Genomic DNA, 26,324 nt, shown 5'->3' on the forward strand with positions numbered 1-26,324 from the left:
CAGGGCTGTCACCACCAGAACCGAGCTGGCTGGGGATGCTGACTTCCACCGCTGGGACCCCCGGGCCAAGGGGCCGCCAGGTTTGGGGTCGCAGGGTGCTGCCCCACAGGTGGGGCCATGGCTCCCCCAGCGCTCCGTCCTCATCCCCAGAACAGTCCGGGGGTCTCAGGGAGGGGACAGCAGAGGGCAGCCATACAGAGCAACGCTGGGACAGCGTTCCCAGAGAAGTCCACGCCGACCCCGTTTATTGGGGAGCCCCGGCGCCATCGCGGCGCCAGCCGAGCCCTTCCCACATCAGTCCTGGCTCCTCGGCACGTCCCCGCCGCCCAGTCCGGCTCACTGCCCCATCATGCACGCCATCTTGCAGGCCACGGCCGAGATGAGCGCAGCCCCGCGCCCGCTGCCCTCCTCCGACTGGATGAAGGTGATGTCGCAGCCGGGAGTCAGCTGTCGTACAGTGGCATGGAAACGGTCCTTGAAGCTGTGGGGGGAGGAAGAAGGTTTGGGGTTGGGTGGGAGTAGGGTCAGGGTGAGGGTCGTGGTTAGGGTTAGGGTTTGGATTACGGTTAGGAGTAGGGTTATGGTCACAGTTAGGGTTAGGGTTAGGATTACAGATAGGAGTAAGGTTATGTTCACAGTTAGGGTTAGGGTGATGGCTGAAGTTAGGATTATGGTTTTGGTTACGGTTAGGGCTAGGATCACGGCTGCAATGAGGACTATGGCTACGGTTGGTGTTGTGTCCCAAGATGGGGTTATGGATAGGGTTACATCACGGTTAGGGTTAGAAGGAGAAAACGGAGCGTCGGGGCAACGGGAAGAGGAGGACGGAGGCTGGGAGGGGGGACGCCTCCCCACGGTCTCACCTGGGGTGCAGCTTGTACACAGAGCCGTCCACCCCCACGGTGATCTTGAGGGTCTCCTGGCTGCGGCTCTCCCGCATGCGGTTGATGACGCCCGCCAGCCCGGCGGAGCACATCTGCGCAGCCCGCGTGGACACGCTCTCGCACACCATGCGCACGATGTCGCAGTCCGAGCCCGAGGGCAGCAGCCCGAAGGCTGTGAGGATGTTGTAGATCTGCTTGCGGTCGCCTGAGTCGCTGCGGTGGGACAGAGCCGCGTGTGGAATGGGGGATGGGTGTAGAATGGGGCCGTGGGGTGGCGTGGGGCACCCGTGGGACTGGAATCCAACTCTGCACAGCTACGGAGGGCTGGTGTGGGCCGATGGGGCAGGGAACCCCAGTGGGGATAGTTCTGGAGGGCTGGCATGGGATGAGAGAAAAGGGGGCTCCAAATTGGAGCAATGGGACAGGGGACACCAACCTAGGCCAGTAGGATAGGGGACTGCAGTGTGGGCAGCTATAGAGGGCTGATGTGGGGTGACAAGACGGGGGCTCCCAATTCGGGACAGCCATTAGAGTGAGTTGGGCTGATGGCAAAGCAGACCCTGGTGTAGGACGCTGATGTGGGGAGATGGAGCTGCAGAGCTTGATGTCCAGCGTGAGGCAATAAGGCAGGGAACCCCAGTACGGGGCAGCTGTAGAGGGCTGTCACAGGATGATGGCACAGGGGCCTCAGTAAGGACAGTGAGAAACAGCTGCTGTAGGGTGATGACACAGGGGACCCCTGTGTGGGACGATCTGGTGGGGAGGGATGGGGGAGGGAATCCCAAAGTGAGGCAACAGGATAAGAGAACAAAGTGGGATCACCAATGGAAGAGGGACTGCAGGGTAGGGCAGCTGTAGAGGGCTGGTGGGACACGAGCCCAGTGTGGGACACTGGTGTGGGGAGATGGGGCAGGGGACCCCAGTGCGGGACGTAGGAGAGAGTAATGAGCAGGGGAGCTCAGAGTCCATCTGGGGAAATGAGGGAGGGAAGCCCGGTACAGGGCAGTTGTAGGGGGTTGTCATGGGGTCACAGAATGGGGGACCCCAGTGTGGGGAAGTGGGGCAGGGGAGCCACACGTGGGGCCGTTCTGGAAGGCTGCCACAGGGTGATGGGGCACCTCAGTGAGGGACAGACCGGTGTTGGGAGACGGGGCAAGGGACCCCAGGGCTGGGGAATGACGTGGGGAAGCCAATATGTGGCAGCTGCAGATCGTTGCCGTGGAGCGACGGGACAGAGGACCCCACATGGGGCAGTCGGGGAGAGGGGACGGGGACCTTAAGGTGGGGTGAGGGGACGGGGAGCATCACTGACCCGAGGGCCCCCCGTACCTCTCCACCTGCGACACGAAGCGCGTCTCGAAGGCTCCGCGCGTCTTGAGCTTCTCGCAGGCCTGCCCGCTGAACAGCAGGTTCTCATCCACCAGCCGCAGCAGCACCAGCCGCACGATCTCCCCCATGTATTTTCCCCCAATGATCTTCTCGTAGCTGGGGATGGCGCAGCGTCAGCGCCCCGCTCCCCCACCCCACAAATTCCATACGGGGAAGGAGCCGCCGCCGCCCCACTCCTTACAGCTGCTGACCGGGGTTAAGCGAGGTCTCGTCCACCACGCGGTCGTACTCCAGCAGGAACTCGTCCAGCTCCCCCGACGCCCCGAATGCTCCCCACTCGGTGTTCACACACATGCGGCCCTCGTCGCCCTCCACCAGCTCCACGTTGTGCATCTCCTCCATGTAGCAGGCGTTGCAGCCCGTCCCTGCAGGGGTGGGGGGCGGCTTTGGGGTCTGGGCCCGCTCCTTGCCCCCCGGTATCGCCCCGCTGTGACCCCCTGGCTCCTTACCCACGATCATGCCGACCTCGCAGCGGTGGTCCTCGTAGTAGCAGGAGATCATGGTGGCAACGGTGTCGTTCACCATGGCCACCACGTCCATCTCAAAATCCTGCCAGGAGGGACACGGGGTGACGTGGGCACGGGATGGGGAGACGTGGTGACAGTGGGTACAGGATGGGGACACGCGGTGAGGGTGGGCACGGGATGGGGACACACGTGGCGACTGCAGACCCAGGGTGGGGACACACGACGGCGGTGGGTCCCAGGGAGGACACACACGGTGACAGCGGGGCCGGGGGGACGGCTCACCCCGCGCCGTTTGATGGCGTCCCGCAGCAGCCCCACCACGTTGTTCCCCTCCGCTCCCGAGGCCTTGAAGCCCTTGGTCCAGTTCAGCAGGATGCCCTGGGGGGCACGGAGCGTTGGGTGGGGGTCGCAGTGGCTCTGTGTCCCCCCGTCCCACCGTCCCCTCACCTTGTCGATGTCCTCGTGCCGCACGGGGAAGGAGAAGGTGAAGCCCAGGGGCAGCTTTTTGTGCTTCATCTGGTGCTTGTCCAGGAAGTCAGAGATGCACTCCGAGATGTAGTCGAAGAGCTGGGGACGGCAGGAGGGATGTCACCGCAGTGTCCCCATCCCTGGTGCTGCTGTGGCCCCGTCACCCCACCCCCACCCCCACCATACCCACACCGCTCCGTTCCCAGCGCTGCCACAGCCCTGCCACCGCCACCAGCACTGCCATGTTCCCACTGCCCTGCCCCCAGAGCCACCGTGTCCCAGTCACCCCGTCCCCAGTGCCACCACATCCTCACCACCCCATCCCCAGTGCCACCACATCCCAATATCCTCATTCCCTGCGTCACCACGTCCCCAATCACCCCATCCCCGGAGCCACCCTGTCCCCAGACTGGACACCAAAGGGGGACACCCCTCCTCCCTCGGCAGCGAGGACCCCCTTGGCCCCCGCTCACCATTTCGGCCGTCCCCGTCATGGCGTCCTCAGGGATGGAGTACATCTGGTGCTTCGTCTTCACCTTCCACTGCCCCTCCTCGCCCTCGCCCACCTTCACCAGCATCACGCGGAAGTTGGTGCCGCCCAGGTCCAGCGAGAGGAAATCCCCGACCTCTGCGGAGCAGCGTGGACACGCGGGGCGCCTCATGGCCATCCTGCCGCTCCCGCAGCCCAGGGCTGGGCGCAGCCCCACGGCTCCTTACCCGACCCCTCCGGCGTGGAGCGCACGTAGGTGGGCAGCATTTTGACCGACGCCTCCTCGTGCGTCTCCAGCTTCAGCCCGCGGTCCATCTCCTTCTGCATGCGGTGCATCACCTTCCGCAGGTCCTCCTCCTTCAGACGGAACTCCGACAGGATCTGCTCCACCTGCGGGGTTTCCCGGGGCCGTGGGACCCCCGGCGGTGGGCGCTGAGGACCCCAATCCCCCGTTCCCCCCCGCTGCCATCCCTGCTGTTTTCCTCCCGGCCGTGCCGCGGCCCCCAGCCAGCTGTGCTCGCTGCATTAAGGCCTCATTAGTCAGCGGGCCCAGGCTGCGAGCGCCACGGCTGTTTTCCTGCGGCTGCTGCTTTGCAAAGGAGCGAACCAACGGAGCCTTTGGGGTGACCCCAACAGAGCCTTCAATACAATCCCAAAGCAGTCCGCAGGGCGAGCCCCCACAGTCTTCAGAAACTTTGGGGTGACTCCAATGAAGCCCTTGAGATGACCCCACCAGAGCCTTCGGGGTGACCCCCACAGCACCTTTGGGGTGATCTCAAAGGGGCCTTCAGGGTGACCCCAACGGAGCCCTTGAGGTGACCCCAATGGAGGCTTCAGGGTGACCCCAACAGCACCTCTGGGGTGACCCCAGTGGCACCTTCATGGTGACACAGAGCCGCCCCACACTGCTGGGCGCTGCTCCTCGCTGAATCCTCCCCCATCCCTCCATGCCCACCCCAGCACAGACACTTGAAGCCCTGTGAGTCCAACTTTGGGGTCTCAGCCCCAAGCCCCCCCATGGGGACACAGCACTGTGGTCTCGGGGTTAGGAGCACCACAAGGAGAAGCATAGCTGATGGCACCCCACGTGCAGCCCCCTGCCCTCCTGCCACCCCCCTCCCCACGGTGCTGGCCCCACAGCTCTCCGCTCCCAATGTGGGGCTTTGCTTTGCATTCGGATCTGTCCTTTCCCACCCAACACCAGTGCAGGACGCAGGGTCCTGCCGGGCTCTTCCTGGGGTCAGAGCCCACGTGCCCCATGCAATGCCCGGCGCCCAGCACCCACAGCCCAGCACAGCCACAAGTGGACCCGGCCATGGGGCCATGGGGCTACGGCGCTATGGGGCCATGGGGCTATGGTGCAATGGGGGTATGGGGCCATGGGGTGATGGTGCTATGGGGCTGTAGGGCCGTGGTGCTGGAGCTCACCTTCTCCTGCCGCCAGCTCTCCATCCTGCTCCTGTGGTCCAACATGGGGGCAGCCGTCGGTGCGGGCCGGACACCGCTGTCCCCCCGCGTCCCCCCGTGTTCCCCCCGCCCGGATCTCCGCCCTTAGCTCATGGGGTGCACCCGGTCCCCCCCCACGGCCGTCCCGTCAGGAGGGCTCGGGCCCGGCTCCCCACATCCCGGGGCAGCCCTCGGGGTGCGGGGTGCCTGCAGGCCCTCCTCCTGCTCTGCCTGCTGCCCCGTGGGGCGGTGGGGAGGCCGTGGGCGCCCGGCGGAGCGGTGCAGCCCGTCAACGGGCGGTAGTTGTCATACCAACCACTCTGTGTCCTGGTCACCACCGCCAGCTCTCCAGCGGTCCCATGGAGACGGGCGACCGCGGCTCCGTGACAAAGGTGACAGTGCGACGGCCGCCGGCCCCACAGCGCCGGGGGGAGCCCCACGTGGGGCCCAACCGGCATGGCCCCCCAGGATGACCCCAGAGCGCTGGCCCCATAGCACGGTGCCTGCCCCACAGCGGGGTGAAGCTGTGGGGTCATGAGAGAAGCGTTAGGGCGCACCGGGGGGCTGCCCCAGAGGGGGCCATTCTGTGGGGTGAGGCTGCCCCATGGGGCCGGCCCCACACCTGAGGCCACGCCCAACGCGGAGGCCCCGCCCACCTCAAGGCCCCGCCCACGCGCGAGGCTCCACCCACACGTGTACCATGGGTGTGGCCCCGCCCCATCTCGGGCGCCCCGCCCACACTACAGGCCACGCCCATCCAGACGGACACGCCCCCTAGGACACGCCCCCTGCACAGACCGCGCCCCCAATCCTTTCCCCGCCCGCACTGAAGGCCCCGCCCACTGATGAAGCCCAGCCTCCAGACCAGGCCACGCCCACAAAAGGCCCCGCCCTTCGCCCAGCATGACGTCAGTGCGACGCTGATTGGCTCTCCTCGCTCCGATGAGGCAGGTGGGCGGGGTCGGCCATCCTGCCGTACTGTCATTGGCTGAAAGACGGAAGGAGGGCGCAGCGAGGGTGGCGCCTGCGCAAGGCAGGTGTGGCCCCGTGGCAGTGACCGGCGTTGGGGTCACTTCCGGTCGCTGCCTTTCTGCTTCCGGGTCCGAAGCTCTCCCCTCTGCCGTCGCTTACGAACAGCCCCGCTGCGCCGGTACCGGGCGGGCGCGGCCTAGGGGTGCGGGGCGGGGCCTGGAGGGGCCGGGGGCCGCAGGGGGCCGGGGAACAGCAGGGCAGAGGCAGCGGAGCCGCGCCGGGAGCGCTGCGGGGCGGAGGCTGCGGTGATGGGAGCTGGGATGGAGGGGACGTGGGGTCCCGGTGTGGTTCTGTTGTGCCCGGGGGAGTTTTAGTGGGTTCCCATTGCGGTGCTGGGGGATCCCGGCGGGTTGCACTGCCCGGTGGGCCTCGGTGAGGTCGTGGTGCTTCTCGTTGGGCTCTGATGGATTCCTGGGGGGGTTCTGGGGCGTTCCCGGTGGACCCGATGCAGCAGTGGCGGGGTTCCGGGGGGGTCCCGGCGGTTCCCGTTGGGGTCTGAAGGCGCTCGGTGGGTTCCTGGTGGTGTCGGAACCAGACCGGTGGGGTCCGGTGCGCCCAGTGGAATCCCGGTGTGTCCCAGCGTCAAACTAGTGTGCCCGGTCGGGTCCTGCTGGGTTCTCGTTGGGGTCTTTGTGGGTCCTAACGAAGTCCCCGCGTGCCCCAGTCCTCCAGGTGGGCTCTGAGTGGTTCCCGCTGGGTTCCTGGGTGGAGTCCTTGTGGGTCCTGCTGAACTCCCAGCGGCTGCTCTTGGGGTTCTGGTGGTTCCTGTTGAAATCCAGATGCGCTCAGGTCCTGGTGGAGTCCTTGTGGAGTGCTGGTTGGTCCCTATGGGGTCCCTGTTGTGTTTGGTGTGCCCAACGGTGTCCCAGTGGGTCCCAGTGTTGTCTTGCTGTGCTCAGTGAGGTTTCCTTGCGTCCCCATGGGCTTCTGGTCTGGGCCGGATGTGCCCTGTGGGTCCAAGCATGGTGCTGGCAGGGTCCCCGTGGTCCCCTTGCCCACAGGACGCCGCTCAGCGCCCCGCTCTGCCCGCAGCGCCCGCCATGAGGCTGTACAGCCTGAGCGTGCTGTACAAGGGCGAGGCCCGCGTGCAGCTGCTGAAGGCCGCCTCCGATGTCTCCACCTTCAACTTCTTCCAGCGGTCCAGGTGAGCCCCTGACCCCCCTGCGTCCCCAGGGCGCGTGGGGCCGCGTTCTGCTCCCACACAGGAGGCACTGCCTTCTCATTACATCTCACTGCCTTCTCATTACATCTCACTGCCTTCTCATTACAACCTGCTTTGTCTCCCTGCTGGGCGCTGCCCGCTCAGGACCGGCCGGTTCAGCCCGGAGTTTGGGAGGGCTCAGAGCCCTGTGGGATGGGGCAGGAGCGGAGCTGCTGGGCTGCTCGCTCACAGCGCTCCAATTCCCAGCCCTGTCCACGCTGAGGGTTTGTTGGAGCCTCTGGCGCGTCTGGTTCTGCAATTGCAGCGATAGAGGGAGATGCTTTTAAGTAAAACCATCTTAAAAAACCATTCTTTGGGCCAAATAAGTGAGGGGAAAGGGGGAGTCGGGGCAGCCCTGTCACACATGCACTCGAAGGCGGATTGAGCACAGTGAAGTGATGTGCAGAGCCCACTGCTGCTTATCGTGGCTCTTTACCGAATGCAGACATTTGCTGCAGAAGGGCTGTGCCTGTGCTGGGGGAAAATGCCCTGAGAAATCCCGGCACAAAACCCACCAGTGTCTCAGTGGAGCTGTGGGAGGGGAAGAGGGGCCATGGGGATGGGCCGGGGCTAGCCTGTGCCCCACAGCCCCGCGGGGCCACGCTCCTGGGTCGGTGAGAGCCGGCGTTTTGTGCTCACAGCGTGCAGGAATTCATGACCTTCACCAGCCAGCTGATCGTGGAGCGCTCGGAGCTGGGCAGCAGGGCCTCGGTCAAGGAGCAAGGTGAGCGCTGTGCCTCCTCCAACCGCGCCTCCCCTCCCCGTGCTGGGCGGGCTGGAGCAGAGCAGGTCCAGCCCTGGAGTCCTGCCCGCACTGCGGAGCTGAGCTCCCTCCTGGAGCACTGAGGGGCTCCGGACCCCCCCAACCGCCCTCTCTGCCCAGACTACCTGTGCCACGTCCACGTGCGCAGTGACGGGCTGGCCGGCGTGGTGATCGCCGACAACGAATACCCGTCACGGGTGTGCTTCACTTTGCTGGACAAGGTGAGCGCTGCAGGCGGGACTTGTGTGTCACCTCGGGGCCTTCCTGGGGGTCTGCCAGCTCTGTGCCGGGGGAACAAACCCCGCTCCCTCACACGCAGGTCCTGGAGGAGTTCTCCAGGCAGGTGAGCAGGGCAGACTGGCCCTCGGGGTCTCCTGCCACCATCAGCTATGCAGCTCTGGATGGATACCTCAGCAAATACCAGGTATGGGGCCCGGGCTTCCGGGCTGCTGTGCGCATCGCTGCTGCGCTGACGCTGCTCTCTCCTCTCCCAGAACCCCCGTGATGCCGACCCGATGACCAGAGTGCAGGCAGAGCTGGACGAGACCAAAATAATCCTGGTGAGGCTGCAGCCGCTGCCCGTCCCTGCTCCCCTCTGCTCTGTCATGGGAGCTCCGTGCCATCAGCACCGCTTCCTTTTGGCAGCACAACACTATGGAGTCACTGCTGGAGCGAGGGGAGAAGCTGGATGATCTGGTGTCCAAATCTGAGGTGCTCGGCGTGCAGTCCAAAGCCTTCTACAAGACCGTGAGTGCGCTTTGCTTCGCCGGGGGGTTTCCCTGTGAGCTGTGGGATGGGATGAGGGCAGCGAGGAGCTCAGCTTCCCAGCTGTGGCCATGGAGCTCCTTGACCCCTCCAGAGGAGCCGAACCTCACGGCTGCGGGTTTGGACACGAGCTGAGCTGTCAGGCCGAGGTCAGCCCACGGCTGGGGGTGCGCTCAGGCCATTTCCTCCACCTTTGCAGGCCCGAAAGCAGAACTCGTGCTGTGAGATTATGTGACCCGGAGCCGGGGCTCTCCTGCTCCAGCTCACCGGGGCCTTCGCTCCCGTTCGGATCTCGGCCGCTCCCAGGACTGAAAGCAGAACCCCGCGAGCTCCTGGGCCGCAGCCTTACCCAAAAACTGGACTCAGCGGCCCCTGTGCCGGGGGAGCGCCGTGCCCCGCCATGACGCCTGTCACACCAGCGAGTGCCTCGGCCGTGGGATGGGGAGAGAGGAGCCGGGCCCCCCTGCAGGGCTGTGCGGGGAGCAGGGGGGCTTTTATGGGGCTGCTGCAGGGGGGGGGAGGAGGGAGGGGAGATGGGTTTCTCTGGTCTGCGGCGGGCTGGGGGCTCCGTGCTGCGTTCTGCCCCCTTCCTCCAGCAGAACCAGGGGCCGTGGGGGCAGGGAGGCACCCAGGGGACGTGGCACTGCACAGGAAGCCCTGCAGCATGGCGCTGGTGGGGGCTGTCACCTTTGGAATGGGTCCGAACCCCCACTTCCTGCCTGGCCCCTGCGGGCAGGTTTGGGGCGTGGGGAAGCGGCGGGGACGGGCGTGGGGCTCCCCGCTCGTCGCCCCACCCATGGCAGCCAGGGGGGGTCTCAGCCTCCAGCCCCACTCCTCGGGAAGGGCAAAGCTTTCGCTCGGGATGTAGTGTGATCGGTGTTGCCTGTTGTTTCCATGCTGGCCCATAAAGTTGTCTTTGACGGTTTGTAGCTCAGCTCTGCTTGGGCGTCCGGGGCTGGGATGTGAGGCTGGGGGCGGGGGGGGGGGCAGCACGAGGGGGCGGCCCTACAGGAAAAGGCCGGGCAGCAGCGCGCGGTCGCTCCGCAGCATCCACCGGGATTTCCTTGTCAACAGTTGTTTTTCCTCATAATTTATTTGCAGTTTTTTTTTCCCGAGACAAAAACGAAATCAGTCATCTTTTACACTTACAAGGCTCAGAAAGAAAAGACGAAGGGGTCCGAGGAGGGAAGGGGGGAAATGCTGGGGGGGGGGGAGGGGGAGGGATGGAAAAGAACGAGAGAAAAGTGGAAAGGAGAGGGGAGAAAATTCGGCAACGATCCACCAGCATTCATGGGACAGAAACAGCTCAGCTCAGCTCCTGACATACAGCGTTAGCGCTCCAGGTGCTCCCGCGCAAAGTGCATGCAGAAAATAAACCCCCGCCCCCCCGAACCCCCCCGACCCACGGCCACAGCCACAAACAGCCCCAGCGACAACGGGTGCGGGATGGGGACGTGGGGGGGGGGGGCGTGGGGCGATGCCCCCCCCTCCCCCCCCAGAGCGGTGACCCCCGGAGGCCGGGTCGGATGCGGGGGGGGGCAGCAGCCTGTGCCCCCTAAGAGACCCCTTCTCTTAGTCTAAAGTGCTTGCGCCGCTGCCTGGGTGCTGGGTCGGCCCCGAGCCCCCGCCCCCTCCCCGCCCTTAGGGCCGGACCCCCTCCTCCCCCCCCCTCCAAATTACGGAACTCCTGGCCCCCAACCCTCGGCGCGCCCCACACTTGTGGGGCAGAGCTACGGGCGGGGAGCAGTGGGTGGGGGTCGGGTGGGGGGGGGAACGACACCGGCTGCTCCCGCGGGAATTCAAAAATAAAGAGCTCTCTCTATGTACAGGGACCCGGGGAGGGAAGGAGCGAAAGCGGAGTCCAAAGAACAACATCCACCACCAGCAACAGCGAAACTCCACAAGCACGGCCGGGGGGGGATCCGGGCAGCCCCCCAAGCCCGGCACAGACGGAGGAGGAGGGAGGGGGACACCGCGGACGTCCGCGTGCTCCGGCGGCCCCTCCGTGCCAACGGGTGGTTGGGGGAGGAAGAACGTGGGGAGGAGAAGTGGGGGAAGGGGAGGGGGGCGATTTTTGACCGTTTCCCGTCGTTTTGGCTTTTTTTTGTCTTTTTTTTTTCTGCAAACACAGGCACCGGGCGGAGAGGGGCCGGGGGGGGTTGGGGGGGGGGGGCACAAGGCATGCGGACGCGCGTTCCGGGACCGCGGCACCCGGCCGGCGGCTCGGCCTCGGCGGGGGTCTCGGGGTGGGCTGACGGGGCCGGGGCGCTCGGAGGGGTCCGGAGGCGGCGGGACCCCCCCAGGCCGCCCTCACCTTCACTGGAGGGGAGCGACGGGGGCCCCCGAGCCGTGGAAGTGGACGTTCTGCCACTTGCCGTCGCGGCGGTGCCACACGCGCGTCTCCTCCGACTGGCTGGTGCGCGGGCGGCCCTGCGCGTCCAGGTACTGCGTGAGGCGGATGTAGGCGATGCACGCCGCGTCCTCCCCGATGACGTGGACGTGGGGGTTCAGGATGGTCGTGTGGATCGGTTTGTTGTTCTTGGACAGCACTGCGGGGCGGCAGCGTCAGCGCGGGGCGGCGGGGCGGGGTGTGGGGATGCAGGTAGGGGCGGGCAGGATGCAGGTAAAGGGAAGGGAGGCAGGAAGGGAGGGGAGGCAGGAAGGGAGGGGATGCAAGAAGGGAAGGGAGGCAGGAAGGGAAGGGAAGCAGGAAGGGAGGGGAGGCAGGAAGGGAAGGGAGGCAGGAAGGGAAGGGAGGCAGGAAGGGAAGGGAAGCAGGAAGGGAAGGGAGGCAGGAAGGGAAGGGATGCAAGAAGGGAAGGGAGGCAGGAAGGGAAGGGAAGCAGGAAGGGAGGGGAGGCAGGAAGGTAAGGGAGGCAGGAAGGGAAGGGAGGCAGGAAGGGAAGGGAAGCAGGAAGGGAAGGGATGCAAGAAGGGAAGGGAGGCAGGAAGGGAAGGGAAGCAGGAAGGGAGGGGAGGCAGGAAGGTAAGGGAGGCAGGAAGGGAAGGGAAGCAGGAAGGGAGGGGAGGCAGGAAGAGAGGGGAAGCAGGAAGGGAAGGGAGGCAGGAAGGGAAGGGAAGCAGGAAGGGAAGGGATGCAAGAAGGGAAGGGAGGCAGGAAGGGAAGGGAAGCAGGAAGGGAGGGGAGGCAGGAAGGTAAGGGAGGCAGGAAGGGAAGGGAAGCAGGAAGGGAGGGGAGGCAGGAAGAGAGGGGAAGCAGGAAGGGAAGGGAGGCAGGAAGGGAAGGGAGGCAGGAAGGGAAGGGAAGCAGGAAGGGAAGGGAGGCAGAAAGGGAAGGAACGTAGGTGAGAATGCAGGCAGGGATGCAGCAGATGTACAACAACAGAGACGGGGGGATGACAGGCAGGCACTGAAGGCAGGACGGGCAGGCAGGAGGAGAGGCAGCAGCGGCACTCACGGTTCTCGAAGTAGAAGCGGTGGAAGTCCATGCCCTCCACCAGGTTGCCCAGAGCTTCGGGCTCGAAGGAGGTGAGCCCCGGGTCGCAGATCTTCCTGCAAAGCGCTGCGTCAGCCTCAGCCCCCCCCGAGCCCTGCCCCCCCCCCGACCCCACTCACGCATAGGCCTCGAAGTCCCCGTTGTTGACAGCCTCGATGAGCTGCTCTGTGATCTTAATGATCTCCTGCTTGCGGGCTGCGGGGACAGCGGGGTCACGGTACGGCCCCAAGGGGGGGGGGGGGGGGGGGACACAAAGACCATGAGGACACACGGATGGACGCACAGCGTGGGGACAGACCGACCCCTGAGCCGGACGTGTGGATGATGAGGACGTGGGGATGGACACACGGACCTCGAGGACACAGAGGGGATGCTGACACCCTGCTCCCACTGCCACCCCAGTGCGCTCCGACACCCCAGTGGCATCCTGTCGCATTGCACCACATCCCAGTTCCGACCAGTGCATCTCACTGACGTCCCAGTGCCAACAAATCCACCCCAGTGACCTTCCAGCACATCCCAGTGCGGCTCAGTGCCTCCCACACCACCCCTGCGCACCCCACTGACATTCCAGTGCAGTGCATCACCGCCCTATTGCTTCCCATGCGCCCCGGTGCCACCCAAACTGGACATCCCAGCACACCTCGTCACACTCAGCGCCATCCTGCTGCGCCCCAGTGCCATTCCAGCACACCTCAGTACATCCCAGTCCCTTCCCAGTGCACTGCAGGACCATTCTGTCACCTCCCAGCACTCCCCAGTTCCACCCTGCGCATCCCAATGCCACCCCAAGGCATCCCAGCGCTGCCTCCGAGGGCCCCACTGCATTCCCATGCCATCTCACTGCAGCCAATTGCATTTTGATGCCATCCCAACGCATGTTAGTATCTCCCAGCTCCATCCCTGTGCCATTCTGATGCATCTTAATGCATCCTAGCTCCATTCCAGTGCATCCCAGCATCATTCCAGTATACCCCAGTGCCATTCCATTGCATCCTGGCTCCATCCCAGTACATCCCAGTGTCTCCTAGCTTCGTCCCAGTGCTTCCCAGTGCCATTCCAGTGCATCCCAGCTCCATTCTAATGCAACTCAGTGCCCCCAACGCCCTCCCCCATCCCCATCACCTTTGGTGTCCTCGTCCTCGATGGTGGTGTTGGTGCTGTCGGACGACTCCTGCCGGCGGGGGGGGCAGCAGTGCGGGGGGAGAGACAGAGGGGTGGGGGGGTCAGCACCCATTTTGGGGGGAGGAGGGGGGGAACCACGCGCCCCAGCCGTGGGGGTGACGCCTCCCTGGGACCAGCGGGAGCCCCCAGCCCCGAACAGATGGGAGATGGGGGGAGGATGGAGGCGGAAAGCGGAGGGGGGCAGCAATACCTTAATGCCGTCCGCGGGGTTATGAATTACTGTAGTTTGAGGCTCCTACAGGAGAAGGAAGAGAGACAGAGGAGGAGGAGGAGGAGAGAGGGGGAGGAAGGAGGCGAGGAGAGACCAGAGCACAGCGGCGTGGGGGGGGGGGGGCAGGGGGCACGCGGACGGGGGCACAGACCCACAGCGGGTGGGGAGGGCGGGGGGGGGGAGAGAAGCAGAGAGTCGTTAGTCCAGCAAAGCGACAAGGTTTAATTGAGAGAGAGCGAGGAGAGGGGGAGAAAAAGGGAAGGGGGGGAGGGGCCACGTCTTGCACCCACCGTGTGGGGGGCACGGCGCCCACATCCTGAGCCCAGTGCTCTGACCTGGAGGTGGGGGGGCTCTGCACCCCCTGCTCTGCCCCACACAGAGCCCCGCGCTCCGCACCCACCTCGCCTCGGCGTCCTGGGGCAAACCTGGCGCCTTCAGGTCCCGCAGCCGCCCGGCCCCCGGCCCCCGCCGCGCCGACCGGCGCTCTTCCCCTCCAGCAGCCGGTCGGGACGCGTCCCGCACCCACCGTCCGTCGGGGTCCCGGTGCCGCCCCACGTCCGCGCCCGCGTCCTTCCCGACCCCCCCCGTCTCTCCCCAGCAGCTCCCGGCGTTGTCCCCGCGTCGCTCCCGCACCCACCTGCCCCACAGCTGCCTCTGCGCCCACATCCTGCACCGCAGCCGGGGGGGCCGTGAGCCCCGCGATGCTTTGGGGGCGCTTACTGACTGCCGGGGGAGGCACTTACTGTTGGGGGGGGTCCCCGCTCCCCCCTTCCCCACTCCGTGACCGGCCGTGCCGCTGGCGAGCATGGCGATGGATGCGATGGGATGGAGGGATGGAGAGGGGGGCGTGGGGGGGGGAGTTGTGCGGGGGAGGCACCTACCAGCGCTGCGGGCGGCAGCGTCCCCTTGGGGCTGGTGACGCCGGCGCTGCCTTTGGTGCTGTTGGTCTGGGGCTGCGGGGACGGACGTGGGGGGATCAGCGAGGGCAGCTCGAGGGGGGGTCACCCCCTTTGTGATCCCCACCCCCCACCCCCCCGTCCCCTCACCTTGACGCCGTCAGCCTTCTTGTTGAGCAGGCTCTTAGCTGCTGCGGGGGAGAAAGCAGAGGGTCAGAGCTGCGTGTCCCCGCGTGGGGACAGGGCCACCGTCCCCTCCCATCCCGGGGGGGCACCGGGGGGGCACAGCGGGGGCCGGGGGTTGGCTTACCTTGGAGCAATGCAGAGAGGAAAGCGAGAGAGAGAGAGAGAGAGAGAGAGAGAGAGAGAGAGAGAGAGAGAAGGGGCGAGAGAGAGAGGAAGGGGGGGGTGGGGAAAAAAGGGGGGAAAAGGGAAAAACAAAACAGAAAAACACAAAAATCGTCTCTGAGCGCAGGCGGCGGCCCCGGACCCCGCAAACCGTGCAGGGGGGCACCGGGACGTGGGGCGGCCGCCCCTCCTGGCCTGACCTATGTGGGGCGGGGGGCGCGCGGCACTGGGGGGGGCGCGCCGCTGTGTCCCCCCCTCCAGCGCCGGTGTCACCTGCGGGCGTCCTCAGCTCCGTCCTCAGCGGGCCGTGTCGGGGATGGCAGCGCCGGGGGGGGGTCAGCGCGGGACCCATTTGGTGGGTGGGGGGGGGGGACGGGGAAGGGCGGGGGGGGACACGGGGACACCCCCGTGGCACAGCCGTGTCCCCGGGGTGCGGGCCCTCCTCGGGAAGCGGGCTGGGGGCTGCGGCGCTGGGGGTCGGGGTCTAAACCAGAGCCATCGGGGGGGTCCCCGGGGGGGGCTCGCTGGCTGTGGGGGGTTTAAGACCCGCCGAGCGTTTCGCGGCACCACAAACACCGGCTGCAGCGCAACGGGGCCGTGCGGGCACACTGCAGCGCAGCCCCCAGAGGGGAATGCAGCCCCCATGCGGCAATGCAGCCCCCTCCCATGTGCTTGCACGAAGCCCCTCCCCCCCCCCATGCAGCGGCACCGCTTCCCCCATGCACGGGTGCAGCCCCCATGCAGCAGCGCAGCCCCCCTGCAGCAGAGCGATGCTGTGGGATGGAGCAGCAGCCTTGGGGTCGGCACACCCCCAAATGTGGGGGGGGGGGGGGGGGGGAGGTTGGCTCTGAAATTCTCCCTGACCCCCCCCCCCCCCCGTCCCACTGTGTGCCATCGGGTGATGGGTGCTACGATGGGTGCTGGGGGCCATGGGGTGCCACAGTGGGTCCCGGTAGGGGGCTGGGGGCCATGGGGGGTCCCAGGTGTCACCACGGGTGCCGGGTGCCGCAAGGCTTCCAGCTGCCGCAGGGGTCCCTGGTGACATGGAAGGTCCCAGGTGACACAGGGGGGTCTTGGGTACCAAAGGGGTGCCAGGTACCACGAGGGTCCCATGTGCCATGGGGATCCCAGGTGACACAGGGTCCTGGGTGACACGGGGATCCCACGTGCCATAGGGATGCCATATCCCATGGGGTCCTGAGTGACACGGGGGTCCCAAGGACCGTGAGCATCCTGGGTGCCGTGGGGTCCTGGGTGACGTGAGGGCTTTTGGGTCCCACAGCACTGTGGCACAGGGAGCACCCGCAGCCCACGGCCCCACGGTGTGGGGACACAAGCGGTGACAGGGACACCGTGTGCCAGCTGGGGGGGGTGGGGAGGCACCTCCCTCCCCAGGAGCAGCCGGGGGGTGGGGGGGACACAGGCAGAGAGGTGGACAGGCAGACGGGGGGGGGGGGTCCCATGCGTGCGGTGCCATTCCCGAGGAGGGACCCCGAGCCTGGAGGGGGAGGAAGAGGAGGAGGAGGAGGAGTGGGGTGGGGGGGACCAGAGGCAAGCGGGCAGCACGGGGGGGGTCCGTGCGGCGTCTACCTTGTTCCACCAGCCCCAGGGGGGCCGCGGCGGCCGACATGGAGGGAGGCGCGGTGGTCTGTCTGCCCACTGCGGGGCGGGCAGCGAGAGGAGAGAAAGGAAGCGACCCCGTTAGGTGGGCACGGGGCGGGAGGCCCTGCTGGGGGTCACCCCACGTCGCCTCCTGGCTTCCCCCCCCCCAGCCCCGTTACCGCATGGCGCGGCCGTCCTGGCGTCAAAATGGGGTGGGGGGAGTTTGGAGGGAGGGGGAAAGAGAGAAAGAGAGCGGCAGCGAGCGGGGCCAGGCCCGGGGACGCGGGGGGTGGCGAGGCGTCCCGGGGCCGGGAGGGGGGGGGCTCACCTGAGAAGTTCCGGGTGGCCAGCATGGTGGTGAGGATGGCGCCCTGCAATGGCAGCGGGTCAGAGCGGCACCGGGACGGGGGGGCGTTGGGACGGGGGGTAATGGGGTGGAGGGTGGCAGGGGGATACGGCTGGGAAAGCACAGGGACACCCAGGACACCGCTGGACACGGGAAGGCAGGGGAGGACTGAAACAAAGCCAGGTGACACTGTGACACGGCCAGGGTGACACCGCAGCACAGACAGGTGACACCAGGATGCGGCTGCGCTGGGACATGGGGAGCATCAGGACATGGGTGGGATGGGGCCGGGGACAAAGTTGGGCACTGGGACGTCCCAAAAGGGGACCGTGGGACACAAGGGGGTGCCACGGTGACACAGTGGGATGCGGTCAGGGAGGGAGTGGGAGATACGGGACACAGCAAAGCCCTGCGATGGGGCTGCAGTTGGACCGGGACGTGCTGGGATGGAACCGGGGGAGACGGGAGAGCACCGGGATGGGGCTGAGGGACACGGGAAGGTGTGGGGACACGGCCATGGTGGGATGGGGACACAGCGGGGCGGAGCGGGACGTGCTGGGATGGGACCCCGGCCCACCTTCAGCTTCCTGCGGGCGTTGAACTTCTTCAGGCACTCCACCGTCTCCTGTCTGTGCATCATGGAGGCCACGGTGGAGCGTTGCTGTGGGGACAGCGGGGTCAGCGGGGAGCGCGTCCCACGGGGATGGCGTGGGCCGGGGGGGGGCAACACTTACGCAGACCCACGGGTGTTTGAGGGCCTCGTGGGCCGTGATGCGCTTGGCGGGGTTGATGGTCAGCATCTGGTTGATGAGGTTCTTGGCTTCGGGGGTGACCGTGTCCCACTCGGGGGAGGGGAACTGCGGGGACACAGCAGGACGGGGCGGGGAGGGGGCGGCCATGAGCCTCCGTCCCTGCAGGGGGGGCCGGGGGTGACGGCGCACTCACATCGTAGGCGCCCGCCTTGATCTGCTGGTACAGCTTGTGCTGGTCCTCGTCCCAGAAGGGCGGGTATCCCACCAGCAGGATGTAGAGGATCACCCCTGTGCCACACAGACGTCAGCACGACTGGCAGCGGGGGGCAGCGATGGGGGGCGGGGAGTCAGCAAAGACAGCAGTGGGATCGACATGGGGACTGGGATGGAAGCGGTGTGGGAACCGGGATGGGGGTCGGTGCAGAGACCGGGGCGGGCAGCAGTGTAAACTGGACTGGGAGCAGGACGAACTGCAATGGGATCAGAGCGGGGACTGGGTGGGGAGCAGCTGGGAAAGGGACTGGGATGGGAGTCAGTGAGGAGTGGGATGGGGATGGGGGTGGGGATGGGGATGGTGATGGGGATGGGGATGGGATGGGATGGGGATGGGGATGGGATGGGATGGGATGGGATGGGGATTGGGATTGGGATGGGGATGGGATTGGGATGGGGATGGGATTGGGATGGGGGTCACGACTGGAACGGAACCGGGATGGGGAGCGGGATGGGAGCAGGGTGGGAATCCCTTTGAGGACATGGGTGGGGACCAGGATAAAGGCTGGTGGGGACCAGGATAGAGTGGAACGGGTCCAGTACGGGGACTGGGACGGAACCAGCGTGGGATCAGGATGGGGACCAGAATGGGGACGGAGATGGGGACCAGGATGGGACGGACGGGACAGAGGGGATGGGAGCGGGGACAGGAGGGACGGGGACGGGATGCAGGCGATGGGGGTCCCGGGGTCAGGGCAGGGGTCCCGCAGCGCCCTTACCGCAGGCCCAGATGTCCACAGGTTTGCCGTAGGCCTCCTTGCGCAGCACCTCGGGGGACAGGTAGCCGGGTGTGCCGGCGAAGCCTGGATGGGGCAGGGGCTGAGCGGGGGGCTGGGGCTGCGGGGGGGCCGGGGGGGGGGCACTCACCGAACCAGGCCTGCTGATCGCCCTGCACCTCGATGGCCAGCCCAAAGTCGGCCAGCTTCACCGCCGCACCCTTACACTTGCTGGCCAGCAGGAGGTTCTCCGGCTGCAGGAGGGATGGGGGGCGGCCCCACATCATCACCCCGCATCGTCGCCCCACATCATCGCCCCACATCACCCCACATCATCACCCCGCATCGTCGCCTCACACCATCACCCCACATCATCACCCCGCATCGTTGCCCCACATCATTGCCCCGCATCATCACCCCATGGCCGGTGTGTTGTAAGGCAGGGTGCCCTCCCGCCCCCAGGGCCGCAGACCCACAGGACGCAGAGGGCCGCAGCAGCCGCACTCACCTTGAGGTCTCTGTGCACGACCCCCATTTGGTGACAGTGCAGGACGGCCTCCAGGATCTGCTGGATGCAGTGGCTGCAGGCAAACAGCCCAGGGGTCAGCGGGCACCACCAGCCCCTGACCCACCCTACTGTGGCGGCACAGCGACCCCCAACCCTGATGCCGAGCCTAACCCTGACCCCAAACCACAGCCCTAACGCTGAGCCTAACCCCATACCCTGACTCTTTAACCCAACCCCTAACCCTAAACCCTGAACTCAAATCACAACTCTAACCCCAAACCCCGATTCAAACCTCGACCCCTTTACCCTGACCCTAACTCTAAACCATTACCTTAACACTGACCCCAAATCATAACCCTGACCCCAAACTATAAACCTAGCTCTCACCCTGACCTTAAGCTCTGACCCCAAACCATAACCCTAATGTTCACACTAATCTGTACCACGACCCTACCCCAAATCCAGACCCAAACTGACCCTACCCTTCACCCTAACCCTGACCTTAACCCTTAACCTGTGGCCCTGACCCCAAACCATAACCCTGACCCCAACCCCAAACCCACTCAGCCATGCTGTGCTGCTCACACGGGCGCCCCCCACCCCAAGGAGAGCTGGGGGGGGAAAGTTGGGGGGGGGACGACGGGACACCGGGTGCCGCTGTGCCCCCCCCCCATCGCTGGGGACCCCCAGACAGGACGGACAGGGAGCGGGAGGGCAATGAGACGAGACAAGAGAGGGAGGAGCGGGAGATGAGAGCTGAAATGGGGGTGAATGGGGCACCGGGGGGTGGGGGGGGAAGCGGGGGCGACCTCCCCACAGCTTATCATTGTTGCGGGCTTTTGTAATGATTCCTTTTGGAGGGGGAGCGGAGAGGGACCAAAAAAAAGTGATTGTTTAAATTTATCTTTTTCTTTTTCAAGGGGGAAATTGGAGAAAGGAGGAGGAAGCCCCAAAGCTGGGGATGCGGAGAGGGGGAGCGCGAGGCTCCGGCTGGGCGGGGGGCGCAGCCCCCCCCGGACCCCCTCCCCGTTTATACTGACCTGAAGCTGCCTGCGCGCAAAGGCAAAGTGATGGGTGTGAGAAACGCGTGCTAATAGCTCATGGACACAGTGACTGCAAAACAAAACGGGGGGCGGGGGGCGGCGGGATGGGGCGAGATGGGGGGCACGGGGGGGGGCAGGTTTGGGGTTATAGAGTAGGTGTGGGGTGGGTTAGGGCATGTGGGGCAGATGGGGGGGAGGGGGCGGGTATGGGATGAAGGGGGCAGGGGAGCAGGTTAGGGGTTATAAGGTGGGTTATGGGGCGGGTTTATGGGGCAGGAGGGCAGGGATGGGGGTTGGGTTTAAAGGCAGGGGGGCAGGGGCGGCAGGTGTGGGGTTGGGGGCAGATAAGGGGGTGTAAGGCAGGGCCGGGGGTACGGAGAAGTTATGGGAGCAGGTCGGGGGGGCAGGTGAGGGGTTATGGGGCAGGGGGGGGGGAAAGGAGCGGGCGTGGGGTTGTGGGGCAGTGAGGCGGTGGGGGAGATTAAGGGATCGGAGGAGGCAAAACGTGGGGAACGGGGGGGGGGGAGCAGCAAGCGGAGGGGCAGCGGTGGGACAGACAGAGAGACGTGGACACACGGACACCACAGAGCCACGCGTGATGGGAGACGGGGGGGAGGGGACAACGGGGACGGGGGACAAAGGAGCGGGGATGGGACCGGGGAGCGGGGGGGGGGGGGGGGGGGGAACGGGGGGAGATGGGGGGGAACGAGAGAAGGGGAGAAACAATGTTGTGAAAGCCCAGAGACCACGGGACGGGCAGACGGCGGCACACAGGGCAGCACCGGGGGGGGGGGGGGGGGGTGAGGGACACGGGGCGGCCCCGAAGCGGGATGGAGCCGGGGGGCGGAGGGGGGGACGGGGAAACGGGGGTGACGGGCGCTGCCCCCGGCCCGCAGCGCGGCGTCCCGGCTCCTCCCGCACCCCGCGCCCCCCCCCCGCAGCGCCCGGGGCCGGGGGGCCTCACCTGGCGTCCGCCTCGCTGTAGTATTCGCGGGCCACGATGTCCTCGAACAGCTCCCCGCCCGTCACCCTGCGGGCACAGCGCCGCGGGGACACCGCGCCGTCAGCCCGTCGCCGACCCCATCTGGGACCACCCCCCCCCTTTTGGGGACCCCCGCCGGGTCGCCCCGCACTCACAGGTCGAACACGAGGTAGTGGAAGCCCTCCTCCGAGATGCTGTCGTGGAGCCGCACTGTGGGGACAGGGACGGGCTGAGGGGACGGCGGGTGGCGCCCGACCCCCCCCACGTGTCACCCAGCGGGTGGCACCCGGTGCGTCCCCAGCAGCACCCAGCATGCCCTCAGTGTCCCCAAAGCGTCCCCGTGGCACCCAGCAGCACCCACGTGTCCTTACATGTCACCCAGCACTTCCTCAGGTGGCACCTCGTGTGTCACCAAGTGCCACCAGGTGTCACCCGGTACGTTCCCAGCTGTCCCCAGGTGCTACCCGGTGTCCATAAGTGCCACCCAGCAGCACCCAGATGCCACCCAGAGATCCCCAGCAGCACCCAAGTGCCACCTGGCCTGTCCCCAAGTGCCACCCAGGTGCCAACCAGCTGACCCGAGTGCCACCCTGGTGACCACAAGTGTCACCCAGCAGCCCCCAGGTGCTGCCCCTCACCACCGGGTGCCACCTGGTGTCCCCAGCAGCTCCCCCAGGTGCCACCCAGCCTCTCCCCGGGTGCCACCCTGTGCCATCCAGCTGTCCCCAGGCATCACCTGGCCTGTTCCCAAATGTCACCCAGGTGCCACCCAGGTGTCCATAAGTATCAATCTGCAGCACCCAAGTGCCACCCCACCCACACCCCCAGTTGCCAACCTGTCTCCAGGTGCCACCCTGGTGTCCATAAATGCCACCAGCAGCCCCCAGGTGCCACTCTGCGACTCCAGGTGCCGCCCAATTGTCCCCAGGCACCCCCTGCTATCCATAAATGCTGCCCAGCAGCACTCAGGTGCCACTCAGCCTGCTCCCAATTGTCACCCAGGTGCCACCCAGGTGTCCATAACTGCCACTCCTCAGCACTGAGGTGCCACCCCGCACCCCCAGTTGCCAGTCAGGTGTCCCCAGGTGCCACCTGATGTCCCCAGCAGCACCAAGGTTTCACTGTACACCCTTATGTGCCACCCAGTTGTCCCCAGGTGCCACCTGGTGTCCATAAACGCCACCCAGCAGCACACAGATGTCACCCGGCCCATCTCCAAGTGTCACCCAGGTGCCACCCAGCCGTCCTGAAGTGCCACCCTACTGCCCATAAGTGTCACCCAGCTGTCCCCCGGCACCACCTGGTGTCCATAAGTGTCACCCAGCAGCACCCAGATGCCACCCAGCCTGTTCTCAAGTGTCACCCGGGTGCCACCCAGCTGCCCCCAGGTCCCACCCAGCCATCCCCAGGAGCTTCCTCAATGCCACCCAACTGTCCCCAGGTGTCCCTTGCTACCCATAAATGCCACCCAGCTGCCACCCGGCCTGCCCCCAGTCGCCACCCAGGTGTCCATTAGTGTCACTCTGTAGTACCGAGGTGCCACCCCACACCCCCAGGTGCCACCCAGCTGTTCCCAGGTGCCACCCTATTGCCCATAAGCGTCACCCAGCAGCATCCAGATGCCAACCCTCGTGTCCCCAGACGCCACCCAGCCGCCCCCACCCCGCTCACCAATGTTGGAGTGTTTCAGCAGCCGGCAGATGCGCGCCTCCCTCTCCAGCTTCTGGTGGTCTGGGGCACAGCGAGAGCCACCGCCGTCACCTCGCTGTCACTGCCCCCAGCCCAACCCTCAGCCCCCCTCCACTGCTCACACTCAGTGCACACTCACACTGCTCACACACTGCTCACACACTGCTCACACTCACACTCACACACAGCTCACTCACTGCTCACACTCACACTCACACATCCACGCACACCCGGGGCCCAGTGGGGCAGCAGGATGGGAGCAGGATGGCACAGCCCCATGGGGCAGCAGCGGTGTCACAGCACAGGGGATGTGGGGCCGTGGGGGGCCGTGGGGGGCCCTACCTCTGGCTGAGAGCTTCTTGGTGTTGATGATCTTGGCAGCATACTCATGGCCGGTGCACAGCTTGACGCAGCGCCGGACCACCGAGAAAGCCCCCCTGGGGACGATGGGGACGCGCTCAGTGTCACCACCCCCCACCCCCCAGCACGGCCCCCCCAGTCCCCCCGACCCCCTCCCCATGACTCAGCACCCACGGCCGTGACTCAGCGCCGGGTGAACCCCAGCACTTGGGAGGGGGTGGGGGGGGGACACCCCCAAACGCCCCCAAGCTATGGGGATTTTGGGGGGGGGAGGGGGGGACGGCACGGTGTGGTGACAATGTGGGGAGCGGGTGGCACAGTGGGGGGGTCGCGGCGGCGTGGGCAGCAGCCGGCACCCGCAGCACGTTGCCATGGGGACGGCGGTGGCCCGGATGGTGGTGGGGGTGGGCGCAGGGACAGCGGCCCCCCCAGGATTGGGGACAGCGATGCGGCCACCAGCGGCAGCGCCAGCGCTCCCCCCACAGCACCGCTCGAGCTCTGTGTGCCCCCCCCCCCCAGGACAAATGTCCCCCCACCCGGCGGCACCGCGCTCTGAATGGGGGTCACAGCCCCCGGGGGATGGGGGGGGGGGGGGGACACCCAAAGGGGTCACAGTCGCCACTGCTGTGTCCTCACTGTGCCCCCCCCCCCCGCACACACGGGGGGGTCCCCGAGGCCCTGCCACCACTGGGAGCCCCCCAGGGTCTGACCCCCCCCCACACACACACCTGAGGGCCACAGGAGGTGACAGGGATTGTTGTACCCCCCCCCCCCAGCCACCCAGTGCCTCAGTTTCCCCAAGGGGGGGCTGCAGGGCTGGGGGGGGACGCGTGGCGCTGGCGGTGACACTGAGATGGGGAGGCAGCCCCGTTGCCATGGCAACCTCGGATGGCTGCGGGTTGGGGATGGAGAGGCAGCACAGACCCCCCCCCCCCCCCCAGCACCTCCAAGGGACCCCCCAAAATGAACCACCCGTACCAGGGGTCCAAAAGGCCTCGGGGGGGGTATAAGGGATGAGGGGGGGGTCTTTAAGAATTGGGGTCCCTAAGGATTTGGGGGGGTCCAAGAGTCTTCGGGGGGAAGGGGATCTCAAAGGTCTCACAGGGGTCTTTAAGGACTGGGGGAGTCCCATTGGCCTTGTATGGATCAGGGGGGCTGTGGGGAGTTATATAAGGCCCAGGAGAGGATGGGGGGGCTGAAGGGGAGATGAGGTTGGGGGAGGGGGGGTCTATAGAGATCTGGGGGATCGGTAGGGATGACAGCTGCAAAATGGGGTGGGGGAGCAAGGGGAGCAGGGCAGGGAAGGGTGGGGAGCTGTGGGATCCAGGGGTTGTAGGAAAAGGGGGTGCTGCAGGGAATGGGGAGGGCATGGGATCTGGGGGTGGTTACAGGGAATTGAGGGGGGACAGGGAAAAGGGGCTGCACAATGTTGGGCTATGGGGACCGGGGGGCTGGGAGCTTTGGGGGCAGCTGGAAGGAGTGGGGAGACTTGAGGGGGGGCTTTATGGGAACCTGAGGGCTATAAGGACTGGGGGGGCTCTGTAGGAACTGAAGGGTCTGGGAGGAATGGGGGTCAATAGAAAGTGGGGGGAGTTTATAGTGAGGAGGGGTCTGTAGGAACCTGAGGGCTGTAGGAACTGGGGGGGTCCAGAGAGGAGTCTGCAGGGGTGGGGGATCTGCAGAAGGTGGGGGGGGTGTAAGGGCTGGGGGTGCATTATGGAAGTGGGGGGGTCAGGGCTTTGTAGGGCAGGGAACGGATGGGGTCTGTGAGGCCGGGGGGGGACCTATAGGGCTGCGGGGGCTATGGGCACTGGGAGGGGCCACAGGGACTGGAGGGGGCTAAAGGGGCTGTGGGGCACTAGGAGAAATGGGGAAGGTTAGGGGGGCTGTGGGGGCTATACGGGGATTGTAGGGACTGGGGTTAGGGTTAGGATAAGGGGGGTTAAGGGGTTGGGGGGGGAGCTGCAGGGAGCGGGGAAGCTGTGGGGGGGCTATGGGGACGGGGGGGCTATAGGGGCTACGGCGGGCTATGCGGTATACGGGGGTATGGGGTATATGGGGCTATGGGGTATATGGGGTATGGGGCAGCGGGGCGGCTGGGGGGGCCCCGGCGGGGGGGTCCCATGGTGGGGGGGGCTGGAGAGGGACAGGGCCGGTCCCGATGCGGGCGGGGCCGGAGGGGGGGCTGGGGGGGGGCCGGTTCTACATTGGGGTCCCTGTGGGGGGGGCGGGGGGGGCGGGTGTTCGGCTCCGAAATGCGTCACGGCTGCGGGGGGCCCCGACCCAACCCCCCCCACAGCGGACCCCAAAGCCGCGCCGCGCCGGCCCTTACTTGCCGATCTCCTCGTAGAGCTGATACTCGTCGGTGAAGCGGGTGCAGGGCACGGTGGTGGCCATGCTGCTGCTGCCGCCCCGCGCCGCGCCGAGCGCTCTGAGCGCCCGCTCCGCTCCGTCCGCTCCTCTTCGGCTCCGCTCGGCTCCGCTCGGCTCCGCTCGGCCCCGCCCGGCGCGGGGGGTGCGGGACGCGGAGAGGAGGAGGAGGAGGAGGAGGGGGAGGAAGGAGGGGGAGGCGCTGCCGCCCGGGGGAGGCTCCAGCCCGGGGCTGCCCCCCCCCCCGCCCACAGGGATCCCCCCCCACCCCGCCCCAATCCCCGCCCCTCCGGAGCCCCCCCCGTAAAGGCAGCGGCGGGGCGCGCAGCCGGACCGAGCCCGACCCCCCCAGACGGCGCCGCATCCAGACCCCCCCCGTCCCAAATACCCCCAAATCCAGACCCCCCCATCCATAAATTCCCCCGTCACCAACCGCCCACCTCTAACCCCCCCCCCCCCCCAAATACCCCTGCACAAACCCCTCTCCATATGTACCCCAACCCCACAGCAGCTCCCCCCGCACACCCCACCCCCACCGCGACCCCCCACTCCCCCTCAAGGTCCCCAAACGTTGTGCAATCCACCCCCCACCCCCCACTCGCCCCCCCCTCAGGACTCCCCCACAACACGCGTGGGGAGGGGGGGGGGAACTCCCCAAATCCCCCGTCCCCCGAGGGACCC

General features: G+C 66.7%; 3 protein-coding genes across 13 annotated transcripts; 1 reads left to right on the forward strand and 2 right to left on the reverse strand.

Annotated features, from left to right (window-relative positions):
* Positions 1–336: 336 nt before the first annotated feature.
* GCK (glucokinase) lies at positions 337–5,171 on the reverse strand (the record flags this gene model as incomplete). Its single annotated transcript, XM_079547420.1, has 10 exons — positions 337–481; positions 864–1,097; positions 2,214–2,369; positions 2,455–2,638; positions 2,723–2,822; positions 3,023–3,118; positions 3,188–3,307; positions 3,682–3,836; positions 3,926–4,088; positions 5,127–5,171. The coding sequence occupies 10 exons, from the start codon at positions 5,169–5,171 to the stop codon at positions 337–339; spliced, it is 1,398 nt and encodes a 465-aa protein (XP_079403546.1).
* A 2,045-nt stretch (positions 5,172–7,216) lies between these two features.
* On the forward strand, positions 7,217–9,140 carry YKT6 (YKT6 v-SNARE homolog; the record flags this gene model as incomplete). 2 transcript variants are annotated; one of them, XM_079547436.1, is made up of 7 exons in its annotated part: positions 7,217–7,320; positions 8,019–8,101; positions 8,261–8,361; positions 8,460–8,564; positions 8,635–8,700; positions 8,786–8,887; positions 9,105–9,140. In XM_079547436.1, 7 exons carry the CDS (start codon positions 7,217–7,219, stop codon positions 9,138–9,140), a joined length of 597 nt encoding a protein of 198 aa, XP_079403562.1. The 2 variants fall into 2 exon arrangements, with proteins under 2 accessions (XP_079403562.1, XP_079403563.1); XM_079547437.1 differs by lacking the exon at positions 8,786–8,887.
* A 2,081-nt stretch (positions 9,141–11,221) lies between these two features.
* Positions 11,222–25,670, reverse strand: CAMK2B (calcium/calmodulin dependent protein kinase II beta; the record flags this gene model as incomplete). Of its 10 annotated transcripts, none has more annotated exons than XM_079547452.1 (20): positions 11,222–11,454; positions 12,324–12,418; positions 12,482–12,557; positions 13,488–13,536; positions 13,738–13,782; positions 14,640–14,711; positions 14,805–14,842; positions 16,593–16,661; positions 16,933–16,975; positions 17,528–17,611; positions 17,685–17,807; positions 17,896–17,990; positions 18,695–18,778; positions 18,843–18,945; positions 19,200–19,272; positions 21,207–21,272; positions 21,380–21,434; positions 22,896–22,955; positions 23,256–23,350; positions 25,606–25,670. In XM_079547452.1, the coding sequence occupies 20 exons, from the start codon at positions 25,668–25,670 to the stop codon at positions 11,222–11,224; spliced, it is 1,623 nt and encodes a 540-aa protein (XP_079403578.1). The 10 variants fall into 10 exon arrangements, with proteins under 10 accessions (XP_079403578.1, XP_079403576.1, XP_079403580.1 ...); XM_079547450.1 differs by having other exon boundaries at positions 14,805–14,845; XM_079547454.1 differs by lacking the exon at positions 16,593–16,661.
* Positions 25,671–26,324: the final 654 nt, after the last annotated feature.

The sequence above is a fragment of the Tetrao urogallus genome (assembly GCF_951394365.1).
Source record: "Tetrao urogallus genome assembly, chromosome: 27".
In the NCBI taxonomy this organism is placed as follows: Eukaryota; Metazoa; Chordata; class Aves; order Galliformes; family Phasianidae; genus Tetrao; species Tetrao urogallus.